Source organism: Diabrotica virgifera, chromosome 4 (assembly GCF_917563875.1).
Source record: "Diabrotica virgifera virgifera chromosome 4, PGI_DIABVI_V3a".
NCBI classification, from domain to species: domain Eukaryota; kingdom Metazoa; phylum Arthropoda; class Insecta; order Coleoptera; family Chrysomelidae; genus Diabrotica; species Diabrotica virgifera.
The window spans coordinates 58,400,854-58,424,538 of record NC_065446.1 but is presented as its reverse complement, the minus strand read 5'-3'; the positions used below and the strand labels follow the sequence as shown (position 1 = coordinate 58,424,538).

General features: G+C 33.6%; 2 protein-coding genes across 2 annotated transcripts in view; both read left to right on the top strand.

The window, feature by feature from the left end:
• Positions 1-2,303, top strand: part of LOC114332272 (transmembrane protein 164) — a 48,796-nt gene extending 46,493 nt beyond the window's left edge. Inside the window, exon 7 of the mRNA XM_028282041.2 lies at positions 604-2,303. Within this exon, the coding sequence (XP_028137842.1) occupies positions 604-855 (252 nt within the window). The 3' untranslated portion in view covers positions 856-2,303. The remainder of the gene's footprint in view (positions 1-603) is intronic.
• The window catches only part of LOC114332274 (transcription factor Dp-1), a 487,697-nt gene that overhangs the window by 319,775 nt on the left and 144,237 nt on the right, over positions 1-23,685 (top strand). The window lies entirely within an intron of this gene.

The following is a 23,685-nucleotide window of genomic DNA, read 5'->3' as shown; positions in this document are numbered from 1 at the left end:
TTTTATACAAAAAATTAAATAATATAAACCTATCCCGTTTTATCCAACCGTGGTTTGATAAAACGGGATGTGTAGGACTTTAATAAATTTTTTTTTTACTATTTTCCAGTTATTAAAAATAGCTAATGATATTTGTTTTGTGTGCTGCAATAAATGTTCTAACTATAAAAAATAATATTATGATAATTTCTTTAACATATTTTCCGTAGTAAAAGTAAACAAGAATGGTATCCCGTTTTGTCCAACTCTCACCTATACGTCAAAAAATCATAATTTAAAAATAAAAATCAACCTGTTAGAGTTTTAACTCTGAAAATAATTCATTTCATGATATAATAGACCGTTTCCACACTTTATGAATGCACTGTATATTAATATTATAGTATTATATTATAATAATAGTCTCTAGATACCTCAGAAACCTACTACTCGTTTGCCTCTCGAATCTTCTTTCTGATATTTGCTATTAACACATACTTATGTAGGAGAATGGTGTAACTCAAAATGAAAAGAATGTCAACCATCTATATATATTTAATTTGAAATATTTAGTTGTATTGTTTTATTATATTAATAATAATAATTGATAATTTACTTTTTTAGCCTACGGAAGTCAATCTGAATCATATGTTATGTCCAGCCATTTTAGATCCATTTGATGGTCAATTGTATAGGTTAGCCGCCGTTTGTCATCAAGCTGTTCTGTGTCCAGCTCTTTGTAAACTATTTTGCCTAGTTTCGGAATTTTTTCTTACAAAATTTAAATTCACCAGAGTGAAGTCAACACTAGGTTGTGAAGTCTACGCAACACCCAATGGAGATACAACAGACGTAAATCATTTACACGCGAATTAGGGTTCTACATCGTCGCTGTTTTTATATCTCGGTTGCAATAATTGAAATGTAGTATTTTTCCTAAGCTTTCATTGCACGACGATTAGCTTGTTCACTTTCCAGCGATTATTAGTGACTACTTGGTCTAACAAAGAATATACAGCGTCGCCTAACGAAAACAAAACAGAGGCATTATTATGAACTACGACAACACTTTTGAAAAACACAAATGAGAAGCGTTGAAAAGTCCTAATAAGAAATAATGTATAGGTAATAAAATTATACCAAGTGGGTAATAATTGAATGTAATTTGGTCGTTCTCGGCGAGCAACGAAAGTAGTAGGAAAAACAATAATATCAATACAGTGGAACCCCGATAAGTCGGCCCCGATAACCCGGACCGATTTTTATCAGACAAACAATTCAACAATAAAAGTGTATGTAATATAATATTTGAGAGATAATGGGTATTTGTGTAATTTGAACTACATATACCATTCATTGTCCACATTCATTGTCGTGTTATCGAAAACAACAGGCACCTGTAGTATCCTTTATTTATTTGAAACTGCCTTAGCATTGTTCAGAAAATACCAAAAGACTATTAAAATTCTTTTTTTAACAATGGTCTTAGTCATCACTGTTATTAAATAACATAACATCAGAGACGGTATTGTGTGTAGTAAAGTCATATTGTTCGCTTCCGTTCTGTAATCGTTCGTAAATCTATTCAGATTTTGTTTTGCGTGTTTTTTGTCTACGTAAGGGCAACAAAACGTAAAAATATTGTAGTGACAATGGAAAAGAAACTAGAAGCATTAAGTAGAATTGAATGCGAATATTGCAGCATCATATGGTGTCGGTACATCTACAGTATCGGATTGGAAGAAAAATAGAACTAAAATCGAAGAATTTTGTTTCAAAATGATAACAAAAGACAGTTTGGACAATCGGTGCAAAGCTAATAAAGCTAAAAATGAGACTCTCGACGACGCTTTGTATATGTGGTTTTGTGCGTAACGCGAACGTGGTTTACCAGTGTCTGTGTGACAATTATAACGGAGTTTATCTGTAAGCATACCATATTATATTAATTGTTACCATTTTCTCCGGCTAACCCGGATTTTCGATAACCCGGATCGGCCGCGGTCACGATTAATCCGAGTTAACGGGGTTCCACTGTATTAGCAAAATAAAAAATGTCCATTAGATATGGTTAATAATAATTTTATACATGCGTAATTCGACTTTTAGAATTAATATTTTCATAAGTATTATTCTGAAGTAATAATTAGAATAGAATCTCAGAAACACTAACAGATATACTGAACCATTTGATTATGCAAAAAAATTTACCATTACGTCATTCGTTGTTTGATGCAACAATGGCACTTACACATAAATCAAAATTATAACAAAAAATCAAATGCCATAGATTATCTGTATAAAAACTCATGTAAAAGTGTAACGGGTAGTTCTTTTAAGGACGACAGACTCAGTAAAACACAATTTAAAAATAAAGCAAATATATTAAAGGTAATTATATACAGTTTAAAACAAATAAAATAAAATATAATTCCATCTTCTGCAAAGGAAAAACAATATTAAACTTTATTATAGTTATCCGATCATAATAGCAACATCGAAATAATACGATAATCAATATATACAATAATAATCTCGCTACGTTAAAACAACGTAGCCTGGAGACGGCATTTCACTTCAATGCAGTCACTCGTTCCTCGCTACTACCGCCTACTGCGATAACGATTGTGGCAAGACTCCACGTCACTACGGTGGCGTCTACCTAGGCATAGTTCCGCCTCACAAACGGCGCATCTTTGCCAGGCCAGCTGAAGCTCGTTCAATACGCGAGGCATCAGCTGTTGAGCCATAGTAAGTTCAATACACGAACCATGACTGATTTTCTCATTCTCCTAGCTCGCCTTAAATATGCTCTCGATGCCCTCTCCTTCGGTTTCCCCCAGCGGTGCCGTGAAGAAGGAATGCGCAAACACGGACACTCCATCAGTCCCCTCCGGTAACAGCAGCTCATCGCCCGCCGAGGCATCACATCGTTACACCCCCTTCTCTTTGGAAAACAAAAAAAAATGTAGCATACATTTTTTTTTTGTGCCGTGTGTGCAACACGGCTTGGGCTCATCATCGGTGTGGTCTTGGTCGGTTCTTCCTTACTTCGTAAACTGGTCCTGGATGGCTGTCAAGAAGATGCTTCCCTCTGTAGATCTTGGTCGTGGTCCCCTCATATCCATTGGGACAGTGTACCAAGGCTTTTCTACAGAAATGGTCACATTCTTCCTGCTGGCTGCATCTGCGACGGTTTACCCTTAAGGCATGAACTTTCTGTCGATTTTCTTTCACAAACTGGTCTGGGATGATTGTCAAGAGGATGTTTCCTTCTGTAGATCTTGCTCGTGGTCCCCTCAAATCCATTGGGACAGCTTATCAAGGTTTTTCTACAGCAGATGGTCACATTTTTCTTGCTGGTTTCATCTTTGACGGTTCCATCAACAATGTCGTATTTTTCGGTGATTCGTAAATTGGTCTCGGATGACTGGCTAGAAGGTGCTTCCTTCTGTAGATCTTGGGCGTGATCCCCTCAACTCCATTGGGACAGTATGCCAAGGTTTTTCTACAGCGAACGGTCGCAACTCTTCCTGCTCGTTGCATCGGCGACGTTTATTTTCGGTTCCTTCTCGGTTTCGGTTCCTTAAGAATCTGAAAACAAAGAAGCTTAATCATCTTTGAACGGGTTCTATTTATTTATCCACGACGTGGACCTGGTACTGAGTCTGTGTCTTTGTATGGTTCTAATTATTGCTCGGGTGCCAATTTGTAACGGGTAGTTACAAACTGCGTAGCTTTTATTTTGCTCGGGCGCCATTTTGTAACGGGTAGTTCTTTTAAGGACGACAGACTCAGTAAAACACAATTTAAAAATAAAGCAAATATATTAAAGGTAATTATATACAGTTTAAAACAAATAAAATAAAATATAATTCCATCTTCTGCAAAGGAAAAACAATATTAAACTTTATTATAGTTATCCGATCATAATAGCAACATCGAAATAATACGATAATCAATATATACAATAATAATCTCGCTACGTTAAAACAACGTAGCCTGGAGACGGCATTTCACTTCAATGCAGTCACTCGTTCCTCGCTACTACCGCCTACTGCGATAACGATTGTGGCAAGACTCCACGTCACTACGGTGGCGTCTACCTAGGCATAGTTCCGCCTCACAAACGGCGCATCTTTGCCAGGCCAGCTGAAGCTCGTTCAATACGCGAGGCATCAGCTGTTGAGCCATAGTAAGTTCAATACACGAACCATGACTGATTTTCTCATTCTCCTAGCTCGCCTTAAATATGCTCTCGATGCCCTCTCCTTCGGTTTCCCCCAGCGGTGCCGTGAAGAAGGAATGCGCAAACACGGACACTCCATCAGTCCCCTCCGGTAACAGCAGCTCATCGCCCGCCGAGGCATCACATCGTTACAAAAGTGTTTTTCATTTCTTAAGTCACCGAGAGAATTCCACGAATCCGTCTTAATTGGACCTCAGTTACTACTTCTGATGATGCGAAAAATGACGATTTGACAGACAAAAAGAACACGATTTCACAGATGAAACGACAGCCAAAGAAGAAGAAAACAATTTTTTGGGAAGAATTTAGGAAAAAAATAGGAGGATCTGCCCACCTGTCCAGCTGTCACACCTGCCTACCTGCCTCACCTGTACACTTGCAACACCTATCGCAATTATCCACATGTCACACCTGTACACCTGTCACACCAGGATGCACATCAAAGGATGTCGCTTTTTGCCATGAACCTCAAAAATTTCCCACGCCCAAGTGGTCCATACCCTGCCACATTATCCACATTGAATTTTAATGAAGCCTGATTTACAAATTTGTGGAAAAATTAGTCATTATACTTTCGCAATTTGAGTTTCTTTTTTCTTAACAGATTGTAGGTTTAAATTTTTGGTAATTCTAGATGACCTTAGAAAGGTAAAATTATACAAACAAGTCAAATGTTTTTAATTCATTTTATATACCAAAAAAGTCGTCAAAAGTTAAAAATACATATTTCTCTTTACTGCAAATGGTTCAAGTAGCTCTAAATATAATAGCATAGGGAAAGTATTAGTATTATTTTTTCAAGCATCATTGTACACATTGAGAAATGCAATAGTGAAACTAAATTGCATATCATAAAGAAACAACTAATTTTCCCACGAACTCGTAGTTACTGATGTTCCTACAATTATAAAAAAGAACGCTTTTCTCGAACGTTGAGCGAACGTCTCCTGTTATTTCCCACTTCAAGTGGTTGGCGACAAAAGTACCACCTACTTTGATGTCAACCAACGAAAACGATTTCATAATATCGTTTTCTGTCTTTGATCTATATGAAATTTAAATAAGTTTACAGATTTTAGCAAAATATTTACTTAGGTGTTCCGTACGTCATATTTAGCATTTAAATTCATGAAGGCGGTAGCAAAAGCTTTTGCTGAAAACCATAAAATGTTGCTATACCCTATTCCACGAACATCGTCTATTTACCAGTACTAACAATGTTCAAAACAGTATACCCCAGTAAATGACCGTTTTGGAGTGTAATTTTCAGGGTCAACTCCGAATTGCATGAAAATTTGGATTTAGGTTCTACTTACCCTCCACTTCAAAGTTGAAATTGTGGCGTTTGTTGCTTTTACTTGGGCGTGACAATCACCCCTTCTCGGGGGTGAAAAAACGCGCGTTTAAGGTAAGTCCGGAAATGGATAAGTTTATACTTTTCGAGATATTTGCGATTGAAAATGTTTAATTTTCGACAATAAAACACGTTTTCATGCTGTTTTTCGCAAATAACTCAAAAAGTAAATGTTTTTTATCGAAAAAAATATTCTTAACAAAAATGTAGATTATAAAAAATCGACAAAAATAGTGTATTAATGAAGTCTATAAATCCAGTAAAAGCAAAGTTGTAGACTCATGAACAGTACGTTCTTATTCGTCAAATTTCAAATTGAATATTTCAACGTCAAATAACCAAAAAACTAAGCGATTTTCGGGAAAAACCTCTTGAAATTTGTTAAAGTGTTTAAAAAAGCTCTATTTTTATTTTTTATAAAAGTTGCTAGCACCAAAACTAAACAAGTTACGCTCAAAATAAAGATGGCCTCTTTTTTTTGGTAAAGAAATCGTGAAAATCTCCGCCTATTTAGCACCTTAAAGAAAATTAATCGTTACCGCTTTACCATTTATTTTATATGTTTGTGTATGGTTACGATCTGTAAGTTTCACCGGTTCAAAGTGCTTATTTTTGAAAAAAATTTGTTTTATAATAAAAAAATTTTCTAAAAATTTTGAAAAAAATTTTTTTTTCAAAATAACTTAAAAAGTATTCGTGATACGAAAAAACTCAAAAAGTGAAAATATGTGTGTTTTGCGTTTATAAATATGTATGCTAATTTCATTTTGTTTTTCTGTAAGACAAACATTGGTTAAGATCAGTTCTAATCACTCGTGATCAGTTACTCGTTCAAGCCCTTTCAAAAATAAGCACTTTAAACGGGTGAAACTTACAGATCATATAAAAAATACAAAAGTAAAGTAAATTTTTTGTAAAGCGGTAACGATTAATTTCATTTGGATTGCTAAATAGGGGGAGATTTTCACGATTTTTCTTATTAAAAAAAGGGGCCAACTTTATTTTGAGCGTAACTCGCTTAGTTTCGATGCTAGAAACTCTCATAAAAAATAAAAATAAAGCTTTTTTAAACGCTTTAAAAACGTTTTATTGGGTTTTCCTGAAACTTGCTTAATTTTTTGGTTATTTTACGTTGAAATGTTCGAATTGGAGTTTGACGAATAAGAACTTTTTTTCATGAGCTACAACTTTGCTTTTGCTGGGTCTATAGACTTCACCAATTTTGTTTTTTTTTTCTATGCTATAGTATTTTTGCTAAGAATATTTTTTTTCATAAAATACTTAGTTTTTGAGTTATATAAATCGTGGTTATTCTGTCGAAAAATCAACATTTTCAATCGCAAATAACTTGAAAAGCATTGACTTACTTAAAAATACCTTTAGAACAAAAGTTGCTTAGAATTAGTCAGTTTATCCATTTCCGGACTTATTTTAAACGCTCGTTTTTTCACCCCTGAGAAGGGGCGACTGTCACCCTCCAAGCAAAAGCAACCAATGGCACAATTTCAACTTTGAAGTGGATGGTAAGTAGAACCTAAATCCAAATTTTCATGCAATTCGTAGTTGACCCTGTAAATTACACTTTATCGCCGTATTTCCCGTTCATTTACTGGGCTAGTATCCCTATATCAAAATTCTAAACAGTCATCGTTTGGTTTACTTTTTGATATGAAACATTTATTATTTTGAAAACATAAAAAGTAAATGAGCTACAAGTTTGTGGGAAAATTAGTATCGCTTTTCTTTCGCAATACTTATATAAAAAAGGAATACTATTTCTATATGAAACAAAGCTTTTTTAAAAGCTTCTCACCTATGCAAAACATAGATTAAAGTATAATCAATATTAATTTATATTAAAAATATTTTGTATTTATTTATTTATTGTTAAAGGTTTTAGGCATAATTAGGAAGAATGTAATTACCAATCGTGTTTATTTTAATAAATAAATTTAACACTTTTTCGTGATCATGCCTATTGTTAAGTTCTTCAATTTTAATAAATATATGTTAAAATGATGTCATTGTTAATTATTTTATATGGTGTTACCTAAAAATCGTTTCTTCTTTCCAATACAAAACAGAACTCTGCCTGGGGGTTATGAGCGCAAAGACTGGGTAGATTGAGTAGCTCAGAAGCCGCGTTCACGCTCACAGCCGGTCCCAAGCCCGGATAAAAGAGGAGGGTTGATGGGTCAGGTTAGTACCTATCCATTGTAAAAGAAAACAAGGTTCAAAGAACCGATATAAAGCCTCGGAACTCGACGGAACTTAAGATGACGAACCACGCAAAGAAAAGTAAAACGAGAGGGAAAAATAAGTCCACAATCAGATTAGCAACATGGAACATCACTTCTTTCCACAACAAAGACAAAGAGATTAAGAGATAATAGAAGAACTGATAAATAAAAACATAGATATTTGTGCAATCCAAGAAACCAAGAAGAACGGTAAAGGTCAAAGCGACTATAACCAATATATTTTAGCATATAGTGGAGTGAAGAAAGAAGAACGAGCACGAGCAGGTGTAGGTATACTTGTCCATAAAAAATTTAATGACAACATAAGTAACTGCCGTTATATCTCCGAAAGAATAATACATATGAACATTACAATGTACAACCAAAAATTAAATGTCATATCTATCTATAGCCCAGATGACTGCAAACCTAAGGAGGAACGAGAGGCAAAATCGGAAATGAAATAGTTCTAGGAGTAAAACAAAGATTAAATGAAAACCATGTCAACGCAAATGGAGAACTCATGGCTAATCTCTGTGCTTTAAACGAACTGAGAATCAATAATACATTTTTCGACCATAAGCTTCAGTATAAATATACGATTGAAAACTCCAGGGGGCACGAATCTACATATGATCGATTTTATATTCACTAATGAAAATAGTTGATATTGAAGAAACAAAAACAACATGGATGAACTATGTGACAACAACATTTGAAGACGATAGGAATGTCACCATCACACAAAATAAAAATGACGATACCGGACCACCTATTCTCGAAGCGGAAGTAGAAGCTGCTATAAACAACATTAAGGAGGGAAAAGCCGCAGGACCAGACGAGTTCTACTCAGAATTTTTAAAAATTATGGATAAAGACGAAGTAAAAAGACTTACCTTGATCTTCAACAAAATATACCAAAGTGGAAAAATACCCCAACAGTGGCTAAGATCAACTTTTATAACAATCCCTAAAAAACCCAATGCCAAAAAATGTGAAGATTATCGAATAATAAGCCTTATGAGCCATCTCCTGAAAACTTTTTTAAAAATTATACATAAAAGAATATATATAAAAAGTGTGAAGAACACATGACAAACACACAATTCGGCTTCAGGGATGCATTGGGTACTCGAGAGGCACTTTTTGCAATACAAGTTCTCTTTCAAAGAGGTAGAGACGTGAATTGTGATATATATATATATATATATATATATATATATATATATATACATATATGTGTGTGTTTTGTTGATTACCAGAAAGCGTTCGATAGAATAAAACATGACGAACTGATGAAAATATTAAATTCAGTTGGTCTAGACAGCAGAGATCGCCGTATAATAAACAATATCTATTACGAACAAACTGCAGCTGTTAGAGTAGGGGATCAGTTAACAGACGACATAAAGATAAAAAGAGGTGTGCGACAGGGATGTATATTGTCCCCATTATTGTTCAATACATATTCAGAGCACATTATGAACCTAGCGCTAACGGACATAGACGAGGGAATACTTATAAACGGAGAACGATTGAACAACATAAGATACGCTGATGATACTGTCATTTTTGCAGACAGTCTTGAAGGTCTGCAGACACTTGTCTCCAGGGTGGCAGAAGTAAGTAGCAGGTTTGGGCTTGATTTTAACATCAAAAAAACCAAATACATGGTTATAAGCAAAAATAGGATATCACCTGGTCAATTACTAGTTAACCAACAACCTATAACACAAATCACCAACTTTTGTTATTTGGGTGCAAACTTAAATGAACAGTGGGACCAATCGACGGAAATTAAGATAAGGATCGAGAAGGCAAGATCAGCCTTCGTCAAAATGAAAAAAATCTTTAACAGCCACGATATAAAATTGGAAATAAAAATTCGTTTACTAAAGTGCTACGTATTCTCCGTTCTTTTATATGGCGTGGAGTCATGGACCTTAACTGAAGCATCACTGAAGAGACTCGAAGCATTTGAGATGTGGTGCTATAGACGCATTTTGAGGATTTCCTGGATAGACAGAGTTACCAACGAAGAAGTTCTACATAGAATGGGTAAAGAGCGCGAACTAGTCGTAACCATAAAACGTCGCAAACTGGAATACCTGGGCCATGTAATGCGCAATGAACAACGATATGACCTACTTCGGACCATACTTCAAGGTAAAGTGCATGGGAAAAGAGGTCCAGGACGAAGAAGAATATCCTGGCTGCATAACCTGCGAAAATGGTTTAACTTAACCACTACCGAACTTTTCAGGGCAGCAGTCAACAAAGTCAGAATAGCCATGTTAGTGTCCAACATCCGTAACGGATAGGCACCATAAGAAGAAGAAGAATGAAAAAATCCACCCAAAGCATGATTTGCAGATCTGCATCTGCAGATTCTAGATATTCGAACTATAAACTCAGCAGACGCAGGGAGTGAACACAAACTAGTTCTAGCAAAAATAAGAATGAAAATAACACCAAAACATTTTCCACAGGAAATCACCGAGGAAAAAAATTCAATGTAGAATCGCTGTGGAGGCTAGCACAGAAGATATCTGAAACAAATAGACGACATCGAAGATATAAACGCGAGGCAGCAACATTGAAGAGGCAGCAACACAAGCTTTAGGAAAACGCAAAGTCATACTGAACAAAAGAAACAACAACAATACACCATGGTACAGAAAAGAAATAAAAGAGAAATACAAAGAGACACGAGAGGCCTACATGAAGTATAAAACATCAAATACTCTAAAATCCAGAGACAGCTATAGAAGAATGCGAAATGAAACCTAGAGATGACAAAACTTATACAAAAAATATTGCACTGCAAGATACCAGACGCATGGAGAAACATGAAACATGATACCAATGTTCAAGAAAGGAGACAAAGAAGACCCCAACAATTATAGAGGTATAAATCTACACTGAACATCGCACTTAAGCTAACCACAAAAGTCCTCACCAACAAAATCAATAAACTAACAACTTTATCAGATGAACAACAAGGATTCAGATCCGGAAGATCCTGCGTAGACGCCGTATTTGTACTGAGACAAATAGCAGAAAAGGCCATCGAGTACAATAAACCAGCATATATATGTTTTATAGACCTGACAAAGGCTTTAGATCGCATCCAAGTCGGAGACGTCTTACACTTACTGTATAGAAGGAACATACCAGTCAATATTATACAAACCATCGAAAATATCTACTTCCATAATCGAATACAGGCAAAGATAAATGGAAAACTAACACAGTTTATACCAGTACAAAGCGGAGTCAGACAAGGTGACTCGTTAAGCCCACTGCTCTTTAATATCATACGTAAATATAAATATTTTAAGTCATTGGTATCATGCCCCGCGCACTCTAGTAAAAAAAATGTACTCATATTTAGTTTCCTTCCAAGTTGTGCGAGGCGCTGATTTCGGCATCTTGATTGGTGGAACATGACTTTTGACAAATCCTGCGCTTTCTGTGTTCAGTCATTATCGTCGGTATTGTTTTGTGGTTGTGTTTGTTTGTGTCACCATAAAAAGAGTAATGTTCAGTCGTGTTTTTTGATAATTTTGTTATTTTGTAATCGAGTACCTTTTTAAAGTTAAAGGTAAGTTTTTCTGATTGTAAGGTAGAGATTTTCTGATTGTACTGTTTATCCAACGGGTTTAAAATACACATTTTATTTCGCGTTTTGTTGTTAGGTCTAATGGCTCCGATCAGCTGTTGTGTGCAGACGGTGGAAAAGTTCAACAAGTAAACATATATTTAATCTAAATTAAATACTTATATTTCTATGTAAAATGTCACATTGTATAATAAATAATTAAGAAAGAAAAGTTGTTTGTGTTTTACCTTTATTGTCCACTTGAATAAATTATTAAATATTGGAAGTATTTGGAAGTACCGTATGGAGGCTATGTACCTAAGTGGAGGCTAGATTATGGAAACCTTCCAATTAATCAGGTGGTGCTGAAATACGTGACATATTTTTTGAAGAGTAAGATTGCATTCTACCCAATCCTACTAACACTTTTATCTATGATTGGTATATTCGGACATTGTATAGTAAAATTTGATTTTATATTTATTTATTTTTACATTAAACTATTTTAAATATTAATATTTTGACAAATATTTGTATAAATGTTGATGTTTATATCAATATTCTGACAACTGTCAGATTTAACTAAAATGTCATGTAATGATTTGCGACATTCTTAAAATTCTATATGACGTCTAAAGTAATGACGCACTGAAAAGGGGGTTTGGGATCCACTATATCAATCATTTTCAAACAGAGTAATGGTGGGAAATTTTTAAATCAATATGAACACCGAATTACATCAAATGTTTCGTTTTTACTATTTTTTTATGTACTTACTATTTCTTACCCTATCAAGGACTTCAATATTGCTAATTTTGTCTACCCATGATATTCGATAACACCAACGCTTAAAAGATGCCAATTTCTTAATCTCTAATTGTTTCAATGTCCAGGCCTCAGATCCGTAGAGCAAAGTTGTAAAAACGTATGCTTCTTTTCATGAGCATTTTTCAGTGCGTCACAAATGATAGGAAAAAAGGTAAGTCCGTGATAATATACATTTTAGTGACATGACATTTTAGTTAAATCTGACAGTTGTCACATTTTATTTGCGATTTGGCATAAAAACAAATCAATTGCGTTTATTGCATTTATAAAATGGTATTTTCTTTGATTTGTATAGTCTTATAAGTTGTACAGATTATATTCGTAGATATATTATTTAATTCGTAAATTTTTTTTTTCGATTATAGCGCCATCTATTGACAACTAGAATGTTATAAATGTCACCGACGAAATGTAATCACAGACGTGCGTTTTTTTTCTGTCACATACAACTTAATGCGTTAGAAAGAAATCGAAAAACTGTGACGCACTGAAAGATGCTCATGAGAAAAAGTATAGCAGCGCAACAACCTTATCCTTAGATCCATTCTTAGGTCTCTTCTAAATAATAGATGTTTTATTTTCACAAATTTTGTCATTGCTATTTCTATACGACTTTTAATCTTTTGTGTTTGTTCTGTATTTTGACTAACCAATGTTCCTAGATATTTATATTTATCTATCCTTTCTATCTGGATATTATTACTTAATATGGAGTTTCTCGTTGTCTTTTTTATGTTTTGTAATGACCATGAATTTCGTTTTCTTTAACCCTCGTAAGGCGGTGCGGGGTGCAGGTGCACCTCAGATCTTGTTTTTCTCACCTATCGTTTTTAATAAATTTTTTTGATTTTTGTCCATTTTTTTATTCGCATTATATTCAATTCTAAACGCATTCCACCCATTACAGCATTTAAAACTATTTGCGTTTACGTGCTTTTTTGGAAAAATTACTGTAAGGTGCAAAAATTAATGAAAATTTCATATCCTGAACTGGACGTTTCTGATGTTCCACCTGGAGCTAACAGAGCTACGGGACAAGATCGGTGTTACTTATGTCAGAGAAAAAAGATCGAAAGTTCCGGCATAACTGTATTGTGTGTAAAAACTTTGTGTTGCTCACTATGTGAAAAATTTCATGTATTTGTCTTGCAACGATGATAATTTTTTTTAAGAAGAAGTGAGTAATTTGTTTGTAAAATTATGTTTTTAGTATAATAAACAAGTCCTAATTATGTTTCAAATCAATTTCCAAGACGTTCACATATAATAAAATTGATATACAGATGGGGTGCGAATGCAACCCGCACCGTTGTTTACGTAAGAATTTAAGCACCGCATTACGAGGGTTAAGTTCATTTTAATACCATATATGGTACACTTTTCGTTCAGCCGTTTCAGTATGTTTGTCAGGCTTTGTAGAGTTAAAGTGAATATGACAGTGTCATCGGCATATCCTATGTCCTATACTATTAATTATTTCACTATTTATGCTCATCCCATCCTTACACTCTCCTACAGCTTCTTGGAAGACGGCTTTCCTATGTATTCTAAACAGCAGTGGTGACAATATTCAGCCCTGTCTTACACCCCGAAGAATTTCTATTTCTTTCGACATTTGATCATCAATTATTTTGACTTTCTGGTTCCAGTAGAGGTTTGAAATTTCTTCTGATCTCTAGGCTGTCGATGTTTTTCAGTTTTAAGATATTAATTAGTTTATCGTGCTGTACCTTGTCAAATACTTTTTCAAAATCAATAAAGCCCATTGACCATACCGATGATCAATTCCCAGCTTCTTTTTTGGTGGCTCTACCCAATCTTTAAGTTCAGGTTTTGTAAACAATGGCCTATCTTTGGCGAAAGTGTGAAAATACACTTTCGAGCAAAAAAATCGGGTCACTCGATGAATTATACACGTTTGATGTCTCGAATTTCCTAAACCTATTGTCCGATTTGAGTGATTTTTTTAGAATGTTATAGCCTTATTATTTAAGAATATCAATAAAATAATAGTGTTGCTAGGCAGGTAAATGTCATTTTATACCGGCGGGTGTAACAATCATACTGCGTTTTTTCCTTAGAGTTAGTAACACTGTGGAATATTATACCAAAGATAAAATATTGAAATTAAAACTCAATTGTAGCATTAGACTTTCTTAACATTTTCTTTTTTGATTCATTTGCTTATGTTGGATAATAAAAAAGTTAGGTACTTTAACAACTAGTCATGTTCTTCATAACTACGGGATGTTTCTAAATAAGTGCGACAAACTTTAAGGGGTAATTATGCAAGAAAAAATAATGACCGTTTGCTTTCTAAATATATATGTCCGCAAATGCTTCGTTTTCGAGATATGGGATATTGAATTTTTTCTTACAAACTAACAATTTATTTGTTGCTCTAAAACCGGTTGAAATAAGCAAATGAAATTTGGTAGGTTTTAAGAGGTAGTTATTGCGCATTTTTGTCATACAAATAAGAATTTTATATTCACCATTGACGTGCACACGGGTATAAACATTTTAGATGCATCCCGTATGCACGCCAATGGTGAATATAAAATTCTTAATTGTATGTCAAAAATGCGCAATAACTACCTCTTAAAACCTACCAAATTTCATTTGTATATCTCAAAAAGTTTTAGAGCAACAAATAAATCTTCAGTTTGTAAGAAAAAAATCAACATTCTGTATCTCGGAAACGAAGCATTTGCGGACATATGTGTATAAAGCAAACGGTCATTATTTTTTCATGCAGAATTACCCCTTAAAGTTTGTCGCACTTATTTAGAAACACCCTGTGTTGATGAAGAATATGGCTAGTTATTAAAGTACTTAACTTTTTATTATCCAACATAAGCAAATGAATAAAAAAAATGTTAAGAAAGCCTGAGGCTACAATTGAGAAATAATTTCACTATTTTATTTATGCTATAATATTTCACAGAGTGTTCCAAATTTTAAGGAAAAAACACAGTATGATTGTTACACATGGTATAAAATGACATTTACCTGTCTAGCAACAATATTATTACATTGATATTCTTAAATAATAAGGCTATAACATACTAAAAAAATCACTGAAAAATCGGACAACAGGTTTAGGAAATTCGAGACATCAAACGTGTATAATTCATCGTGTGACCCGATTTTTTTGCTTGCAAGTGTACATAAGGGATGTAAATAAAACAATCATTAAAAGTAGTGAACAATTATATTCCTGAATATTTTGATACATTTTATACTCAATTCATATTGTACATTTCTCAAAAAAAAAGTACAAAACAGAAAATTTAAAACATTTATTCTCTACTTAATATAAGTTCTATAAAACTAGAACTTTAAAATGTTAACAGTCGTTAATACATGTTTTTGTAAGTACAAAAGGGACTAGAATGGTTTCCTAAATTTAGAAGTATTCTTATTGACTAATACATATTTTAAATCAAAATAAATGTAACATAAATAATAAATTAATAAATGTAACAGTTTGAATATAAAAATAATTTAAAACAATCATAACAAAGCTCTTTAAATACTGTGACCAGATATCTATAACAAGTATGTAATACCAAGTAAAGAAATTTTATTACACAAAATTGTTGTACTCATAGCTATAAAAGTAAGAACACACAAAAAATGAATCGAACTTTTTCTTACACATATTAAAAACAAAGAAAATCACTGAAGCCAAATCTTCTAAGGAAAAGAAAATATCACATAATTAGGAAAAACAAAAACTTATTAACTTAACCCTTTATAGTTATGTAGTTCTTATGTGGACCACAAAATTCGTAACTTTAAATACTGACTAAAAAATGCCAGAAAAGGGCGAGATTGAGTATGATAAATTATATAAAATCCGTCCAAATGTAACCTACTTCAATATAAAGTTTGGATATCCATTCAGCCCATCAAGATTTTTGACGATTGACGAAAGTATGATTGGTTTTAAGGGCAAAAGCAGCTTAAAGCAGTATATGCCTCAAACCCCAAATTAAAAAAGGATTTAAAATTTGGACGTTAGTCTGCAGTGTGACAGGATATATTTTAAAATTTTCTATATAAGAAGGAACACCCAACAGGAAACAAATACAAAAGATATTGGTTGTGTTGGTGGAAGAACTATTCTACTTTCAACCCCATATGCTGAAAAACGGCATTGTATGTTTTTTATAACTTTTTTCTATACAACACCTATTAAAAAATTAATTGAAAAGAAATTATTTGCATGTGGAACATTCCGGTCAAACAGAAAACATTCACCAAAAGAATTATTAGAAAACACGAATAAAATGAAATTTAGCGAGTTGCGATTTGCAATGGTGAAGACATATTTGGAATGATAGAGGCTCAAAACCAGTTTTGACGGTAAGCAATAGGTATGGTGTATTCCACGAATATACGATGTTTTGGATTATCGCGACAACGAATATTTTAGTGTGCAACATAAGAAGTACGAAAATATTTTGCTATAATAATTACTCCAATAAACAACAATATAATTTGCAATTTACTTTCGTTCTTCATATTTTGTACAGTAAAATATTCGTTGTTGCGATAATCCAAGAGGGTCGTATATTCGTGGAATGGGGTATATAATTCGCACATTGAAACGTCTGTGAAAAGAATTAACAAAGAAGACAAACAAGAAGATGTAAAGTGTCACATTTCTATTTCAGATTATAACAAATACATGAACGATGTGGTTCATTTGAATCAGTTTATATTATAATCTACTATGTCTAAAAAATCTAGACGATAGTGGTTAAAATCATTGTATTATTTAGTGGACGCAGCAATTCTTTCTTCTATCTAGACGATAGTGGAAAAAATATTTTATTATTTAGCAATTATTTCTTCTTATATCATCATCAGAGAGCCGCTAGTGGCAAAAAACATTTCTCAAATTATTTTTTTGTAAGTAGTTTAGCCAATCATCTAATTGAGAGTTAATGTAGTAAATCTACTTTAGGAAGAAAAGCTACTACTAGAAGAAATAGTATGAAGAAGAGATCAGGATGAACAGTAACTAGAAAATTCATTTTCATTTCAATATATTGGAAAGCATGTACGTCAAAGTACAAAAAGACGGTGTACACTTTGTATTACACGAAGTAATCCAAAAAGAAGTAGAACCTCTTGCACAAAATGTAATGTTGGATTGTATGTTTCGTGCTTTGCTGAATTTCATAAGAAACAGTAAATCTATCAATATCATTTTTGTATCTTTTATTTGTTTTGATTGAAGGAAAATCTATTCATGTTACATTTACAACACGAAGAGGAACATGTCCCCCTGTAACTTTAAACAATCATCAATTACCATCAGCCAACGAGGTAAAATATCTTGGTATTCATTTGAACAGAAGTCTCACATGGAGGAAACATAACTGGACCAAGAGAAAGCAGCTAGGTCTCCAATTCAGAAATATGTATTGGTTAATCGGCCGTTCATCAAGACTATCTCTTGATATGGCAGTACTTATGTCAATCTGGACATATGGGTTGGAACTATGGGGAACAGCCAGTCACTCCAACATCGAAATCATCGAACGCTTCCAATCAAAAACCCACAGAACCATCACTAATGCACTTTGGTACATCAACAACAGAAGTATTCATCGAGACCTTATAACGGATATGGTACAAAAAGTCATGAAAAAACGTAACGCTGCATACATTGCCAAGTTGGAGGATCATGAAAACCAGTTTGCACTTAACCTCCTAGACAATTCCCAAGAACAGCGTAGGTTAAAGAGGTTCAAACCACTGGACTTACCATTTAGAGTTGACTTGTGAGCTAAGTAGTTAGTAGTTATAAAATGTAATTATTTCCTATAAAACTTTATAAAATTTGTACTTTGATTTTACCAGAGGGTAAAATCCTTCTTGTCCTTAGTCAATGTCATTACTTTTGTTTATTGTTGACACTCAACAGATTGCAAAATATTTTTAAAATTTAATTTAATTTTATTTTATTTAATAAATAAAAAAAATTGTTTTGATTAGATGTGAATTATAATTGAGATTTTTATTTTTCTGATTTTTTTAAACAACAAATACATGTTTTTTGTGAAAATTGTTGTGTGGTACTAATAAGAATCACAAATGATGTCAATGGTTGGTTCATTGTGGTCTTTAGAAGGACCACCCTTAATTATTTTTTTTTTCACAGCCAGACTCATAAATGAACACCATAAATACTTTTCATAGAAATCTGGTAGTTACAAAAATTAGTCCTATAAAGGGTTAATATATAAAAATAACAAAAAGAATAATAAAAGAACGAAACACACACTAGAAATCTACACTAAAAAAATATAAAAATTTTCCTTATACATACTTATTTCTTAAACAGAAAATTTTCTCAGAATTTGCAAAAAAAAATAAATCGATGTACAGCTTTTTTCTATCAACATGATATGAGGTCAAATTATTTTAAGAGTTTCAACAAAAAAAATACTGTATAACTTCTGGAGATGCACAATATTTCATCCCTATAAATACTTTGTACCGCTCTAGAAAAAAATTATTAAAATATGCAATGACTACAAGAAACATCCTCTTCAATAAAAACAAGAAAATTAATATTTTAACTGTGTGTTTATCATACTAAAATATATAAATATATTAATATAGAATTGGTTTATAGTACACAAAATGTTTACCAAATAATTTGTGTCCCATTTATTTGTTTTTAGAAAGTATGATCTGTTTAATTGTATTTGATTGTTGTCAAGGGCGCCCATATAAAAATTTTTAGGGGGGGGCCAAACGTGAAGATGTTGCACATTACATTTTGTATATTTCGGATGACAATATATACAGTAGACTCTCTCTATAACGAACACGGATATAACGAGGTTTCGCTTATAACGAGGTACATGAGGTGTCCCATGAAATCCCTATTGAACTATAACGCTCTATAACGAGGCATATTTGGTTATAACGAGGAAAATTTAAATCGAAGAATACTTGTCTTTACCTGTTTTTAGCGTTGTAATGGTCATAAATAAATAAATGCCCCAACTACCTGTACATAGAAATGCCCAACGTCTGTCTTATTATCGAGGCCAGTGCTATAATAAACTCGGCCACCTGTACTAAACATCTGCCTGTTTATCGACCGATACTGAATACTATAGGAAATTTACAATCTATGGCGGCGAAGTCTCATTGTTCACTGTTCAGGTTGACCATCGACACATAATAAACTACGTAAGAGGCATCAAAAAATTTCATTATTATTATTGTTTGATATAACGAGATCCGCTTATAACGAGATAATTAATTCACCATTTCAGTTCTCGTTATAGAGGGAGTCTACTGTAGTTTAAACCACCTAAAAAACCTAGTTTGAACCCTGTTGTGAGGAATTATTCATACATTTAAACACTAGACCAAGTTTTTAAATGGAAATGTCATGGGTAGGTACCACAAAAGTTGGGCCTCTCTTTAAAACCCATTTGAAAAGAATACAATGCTTGCAAAGCCTTCCCTTCAACTTTGGCGAGCAGACTAACCATGAGTATGTGTCGAACCAAGTTTTTACTTTAAAATCTTAAAAAGGAGCCCCCTTTATTTTTGCAGATATAGAATCCTTATGAAAAATAAGGCAAACATATTCCAAACATTTTTAGAATTGTTGATAGATGGCGCAAATAAATCGCATTTTACGAATATAGCGCCATCCGTCAAGTCAACAATTCTAAAAAAGTTCGAATAAATGTTACTTATTTTTTTAGGAGGAAACTCAATCTGCTAGAAAAAACGGGGGTTCCTATTTAAGATTTTAAAGTTAACTTTCACCCCACCTCCGGAGTGTGGAATGAAAAATCCTGTTTGGTGTCATTCTATAGATTTTTGAAAAATATTAAACACGTGTTTTTTAGTTTTTATTTGGAAGTATATTTCTCGAGATATTAGACCGTTTCTATAATTTTGCTGTGGTATCACGATATACCGTTTTTTCCGATTATAGCGCTATCTATCCACAATTCGCAAAATGGCTCGAATAAAATTTGCTTATTTTTATAAGGAAAATCCAAATCTGCAACAAAAATTAGGGGTTCCATTTAAGATTTTAAAATTTACCCCCCGCTCCACACCCAGGGGTTGAAGTGGTGGACTTGTTTAGTGTCATCGCATAGATTTTTGAAAATTATTGAACATGTATTTTTCAGTTTTTCGATCCGATGTTCATTTCGCGAATTATTCGGCCTTTCCGCTACTTTTGGGACACCCTGTATATAACACTCATTCATCATGAAAGATCGCCTGTTTTTAATTTAAATAAAATTGTTCTGTTCATCATAATGAACACTTTAAAAATAATCTACTTATGTACTAAAAAAATACTTTTGCAAACTAAAATTTGACTATGCTCAATAAATTTTAAAAATTATTTTTCAGTATGAATTTTTTCAAAATATAATTACTATTTTATACCAGTTGTTAAAGACAAATGGCTCATTAGTGATTATCGATCAGAGATCGGATTTCTTGCTGATATGGTTTTTTTGCAGTATTATAAATGATTCATTTAATTTGTAATTTTGGGTGTCAATTACAGTGTATATGTTTCCCACGCCTCTAATCTCTTTCAATGTTTTCGATAGTAGCATACCGTGATTGTGGGAAATGTATATTATGCACATTCCATACAGACCACTGTCGCAGACACAAAGATTTTCTGTTAAACTATTAAAAACTACCCAATATGTGAATTTTTTTTTATTAATAAATATGTTGTTTCCAATTTATCTCTCAAAATTATCCAATATTGTTTTGACAAAAATACGTTTATGTAATATAAATTTAATTTTTTTCTTTCCCGAAAAGCTAGGGGGGGCCACGGCCCCCCCCTGCCCGTGTGTATGGGCGCCTATGATTGTTGTGTATCGTTTATTTCCAGTGATCTTTTAGATTTACCTTTCGATGTTACCTTCTGACAACATCCACCACAGCCGATGTGTCTCCTACTTTATATTTGAGCCGGTGAGAATAAAAGGGGCATAAGTTATAAAAATTCAGAAAATTAGTTAAGTCCATTTTGCAAATCCACGACAGAATGAAAGTGGCTTTAGTTATTAGTACATATAGATTCGCCACTAAAAGCAGCATTAGTTCCCTTTCTCTACAAAACATTTGTTTTGTTGAGAATAAAAGTTAAGTAAGTCACTGTTTGTTATGTAAACACCAGTTAAGTGCAGTTTCGATCATTAACACGTTCAGCCCCGTCATGTCATTTTTTTATGAGATCTGCGGACCGGAAATTAATTTTACTTAAATTATCAAATATGAGCCTTGAAACAACCCACAATATTATTTCCATTTAAATTTAGTCATTCAACAATACAACAATGCCATCGCATAATCAACGCCATCAAAAAATCACTTGAAAACCAGCAGTACTGCACAGCAGGCTTTATAGACATCAGTCAGGCTTTTGACAAAGTCTGGCATCCAGGCTTGTTATGCAAAATAAAAAGAATTCTCCCAGCAAGTTACTACAACCTACTGAAAGCCTACCTACACGAACGGCAGTTTAAAGTAAAAGTTAATGAAGAAGTCTCGGAATACAAGCCTATTCACTCTGGCGTACCACAAGGGAGCATACTAGGACCATTATTGTACATACTATATACATATGACTTGCCTACAAATGATAAAACAACCATCGGGACATTTGCAGATGGCACTGCTATTTTTGCCAAGCATGACGATGCTATTGCAGCAACACAAAATCTCCAAGAGCATCTAAACTCACTTGAAATATGGCTGAAGAAGTGGAAGTTTAAGGTAAACGAAACAAAATCATCCAATATAACATTCACTCTCCGGACTGGAACCTGCCCATCGGTAACCATCAATCAAATAAAAATACCACAAAGTAATCAAGTCAAATATCTAGGGCTACACTTTGACAGTAAACTCAACTGGAAACACCATATAACAAAGAAAAGAATGCAACTTGACCTAAAAACCAAAGAACTTTACTGGCTCATCGGAAGAAAATCCCACCTTTCAATAGAAAACAAATTGCTAATATATAAAGCAGTGATAAAGCCAATCAAGACTTATGGCATTGAACTGTGGGGCTGTGCTAGCAAATCCAATACCGTAATTATCCAGAGAGCGCAATCCAAGATACTTCGAGCAATAGTTAATGCACCATGGTATGTATCAAGCCAAACTCTACACACTGATCTAAAAATTCCATATGTAACCGAAGTCATCCGAGAAAACAACAGAAAACACCAAAACAAACTAGAACTACTAGAAGACCATCATAATCCATTACTTCATCCACTACTGCAACCTGTCCACAATAGAAGACTCAGAAGAAGCTGGCCATCCGACCTAAGAGGTAACTGAGGAAGCATCGCTGGATGTTTACTTCTCCACGTCACCACATTTACAATAATTAATTTATTATTTATTTATTCATTGCATCGCGATGGTTTGCCTTAAAAGAGGCAGAATGTTTATATTCCCTTCAGAGTTGTGACTGCATAAACTTCACTGATGATGCATAAGGATGCTGAAATAGTTGCTATATGGAGATGGTAGTCCAACTCTGAATCGAATATAAACAAAACCTGCCTTGAACCCTTTTTTATCTTTTTCATTTTACTCAGTTTTTGAGTATTTAGAAACTGTCTTTCGGTCCTTTTCCTAGACGAAGAGAAGGTAAATGCGTGGCCTAAGTGTCCTCTATTTGCTTTCTCCTATTTTCGTCGTCTTTACGTGATTATATATTGTAAAATCCGGAGATATGGGATGCAGCCAGAAAGCAGTTTATTAACGAAAAGTCTTAGATTTAAAATATTGTTTATTATATTTTTATTTCAATTATTCTAATTGTTTAAAAAGTAGTAAACTTTGTATCTGGGGCTTTTCGTTGTTTTCCTCGTAATACGAGAGATGTCGCTAGATTGCCTCTCAAAAGGTGGGTTCATTGCATCGCGATGGTTTGCCTTAAAAGAGGCAGAATGTTTATATTCCCTTCAGAGTTGTGACTGCATAAACTTCACTGATGATGCATAAGGATGCTGAAATAGTTGCTATATGGAGATGGTAGTCCAACTCTGAATCGAATATAAACAAAACCTGCCTTGAACCCTTTTTTATCTTTTTCATTTTACTCAGTTTTTGAGTATTTAGAAACTGTCTTTCGGTCCTTTTCCTAGACGAAGAGAAGGTAAATGCGTGGCCTAAGTGTCCTCTATTTGCTTTCTCCTATTTTCGTCGTCTCTACGTGATTATATATTGTAAAATCCGGAGATATGGGATGCAGCCAGAAAGCAGTTTATTAACGAAAAGTCTTAGATTTAAAATATTGTTTATTATATTTTTATTTCAATTATTCTAATTGTTTAAAAAGTAGTAAACTTTGTATCTGGGGCTTTTCGTTGTTTTCCTCGTAATA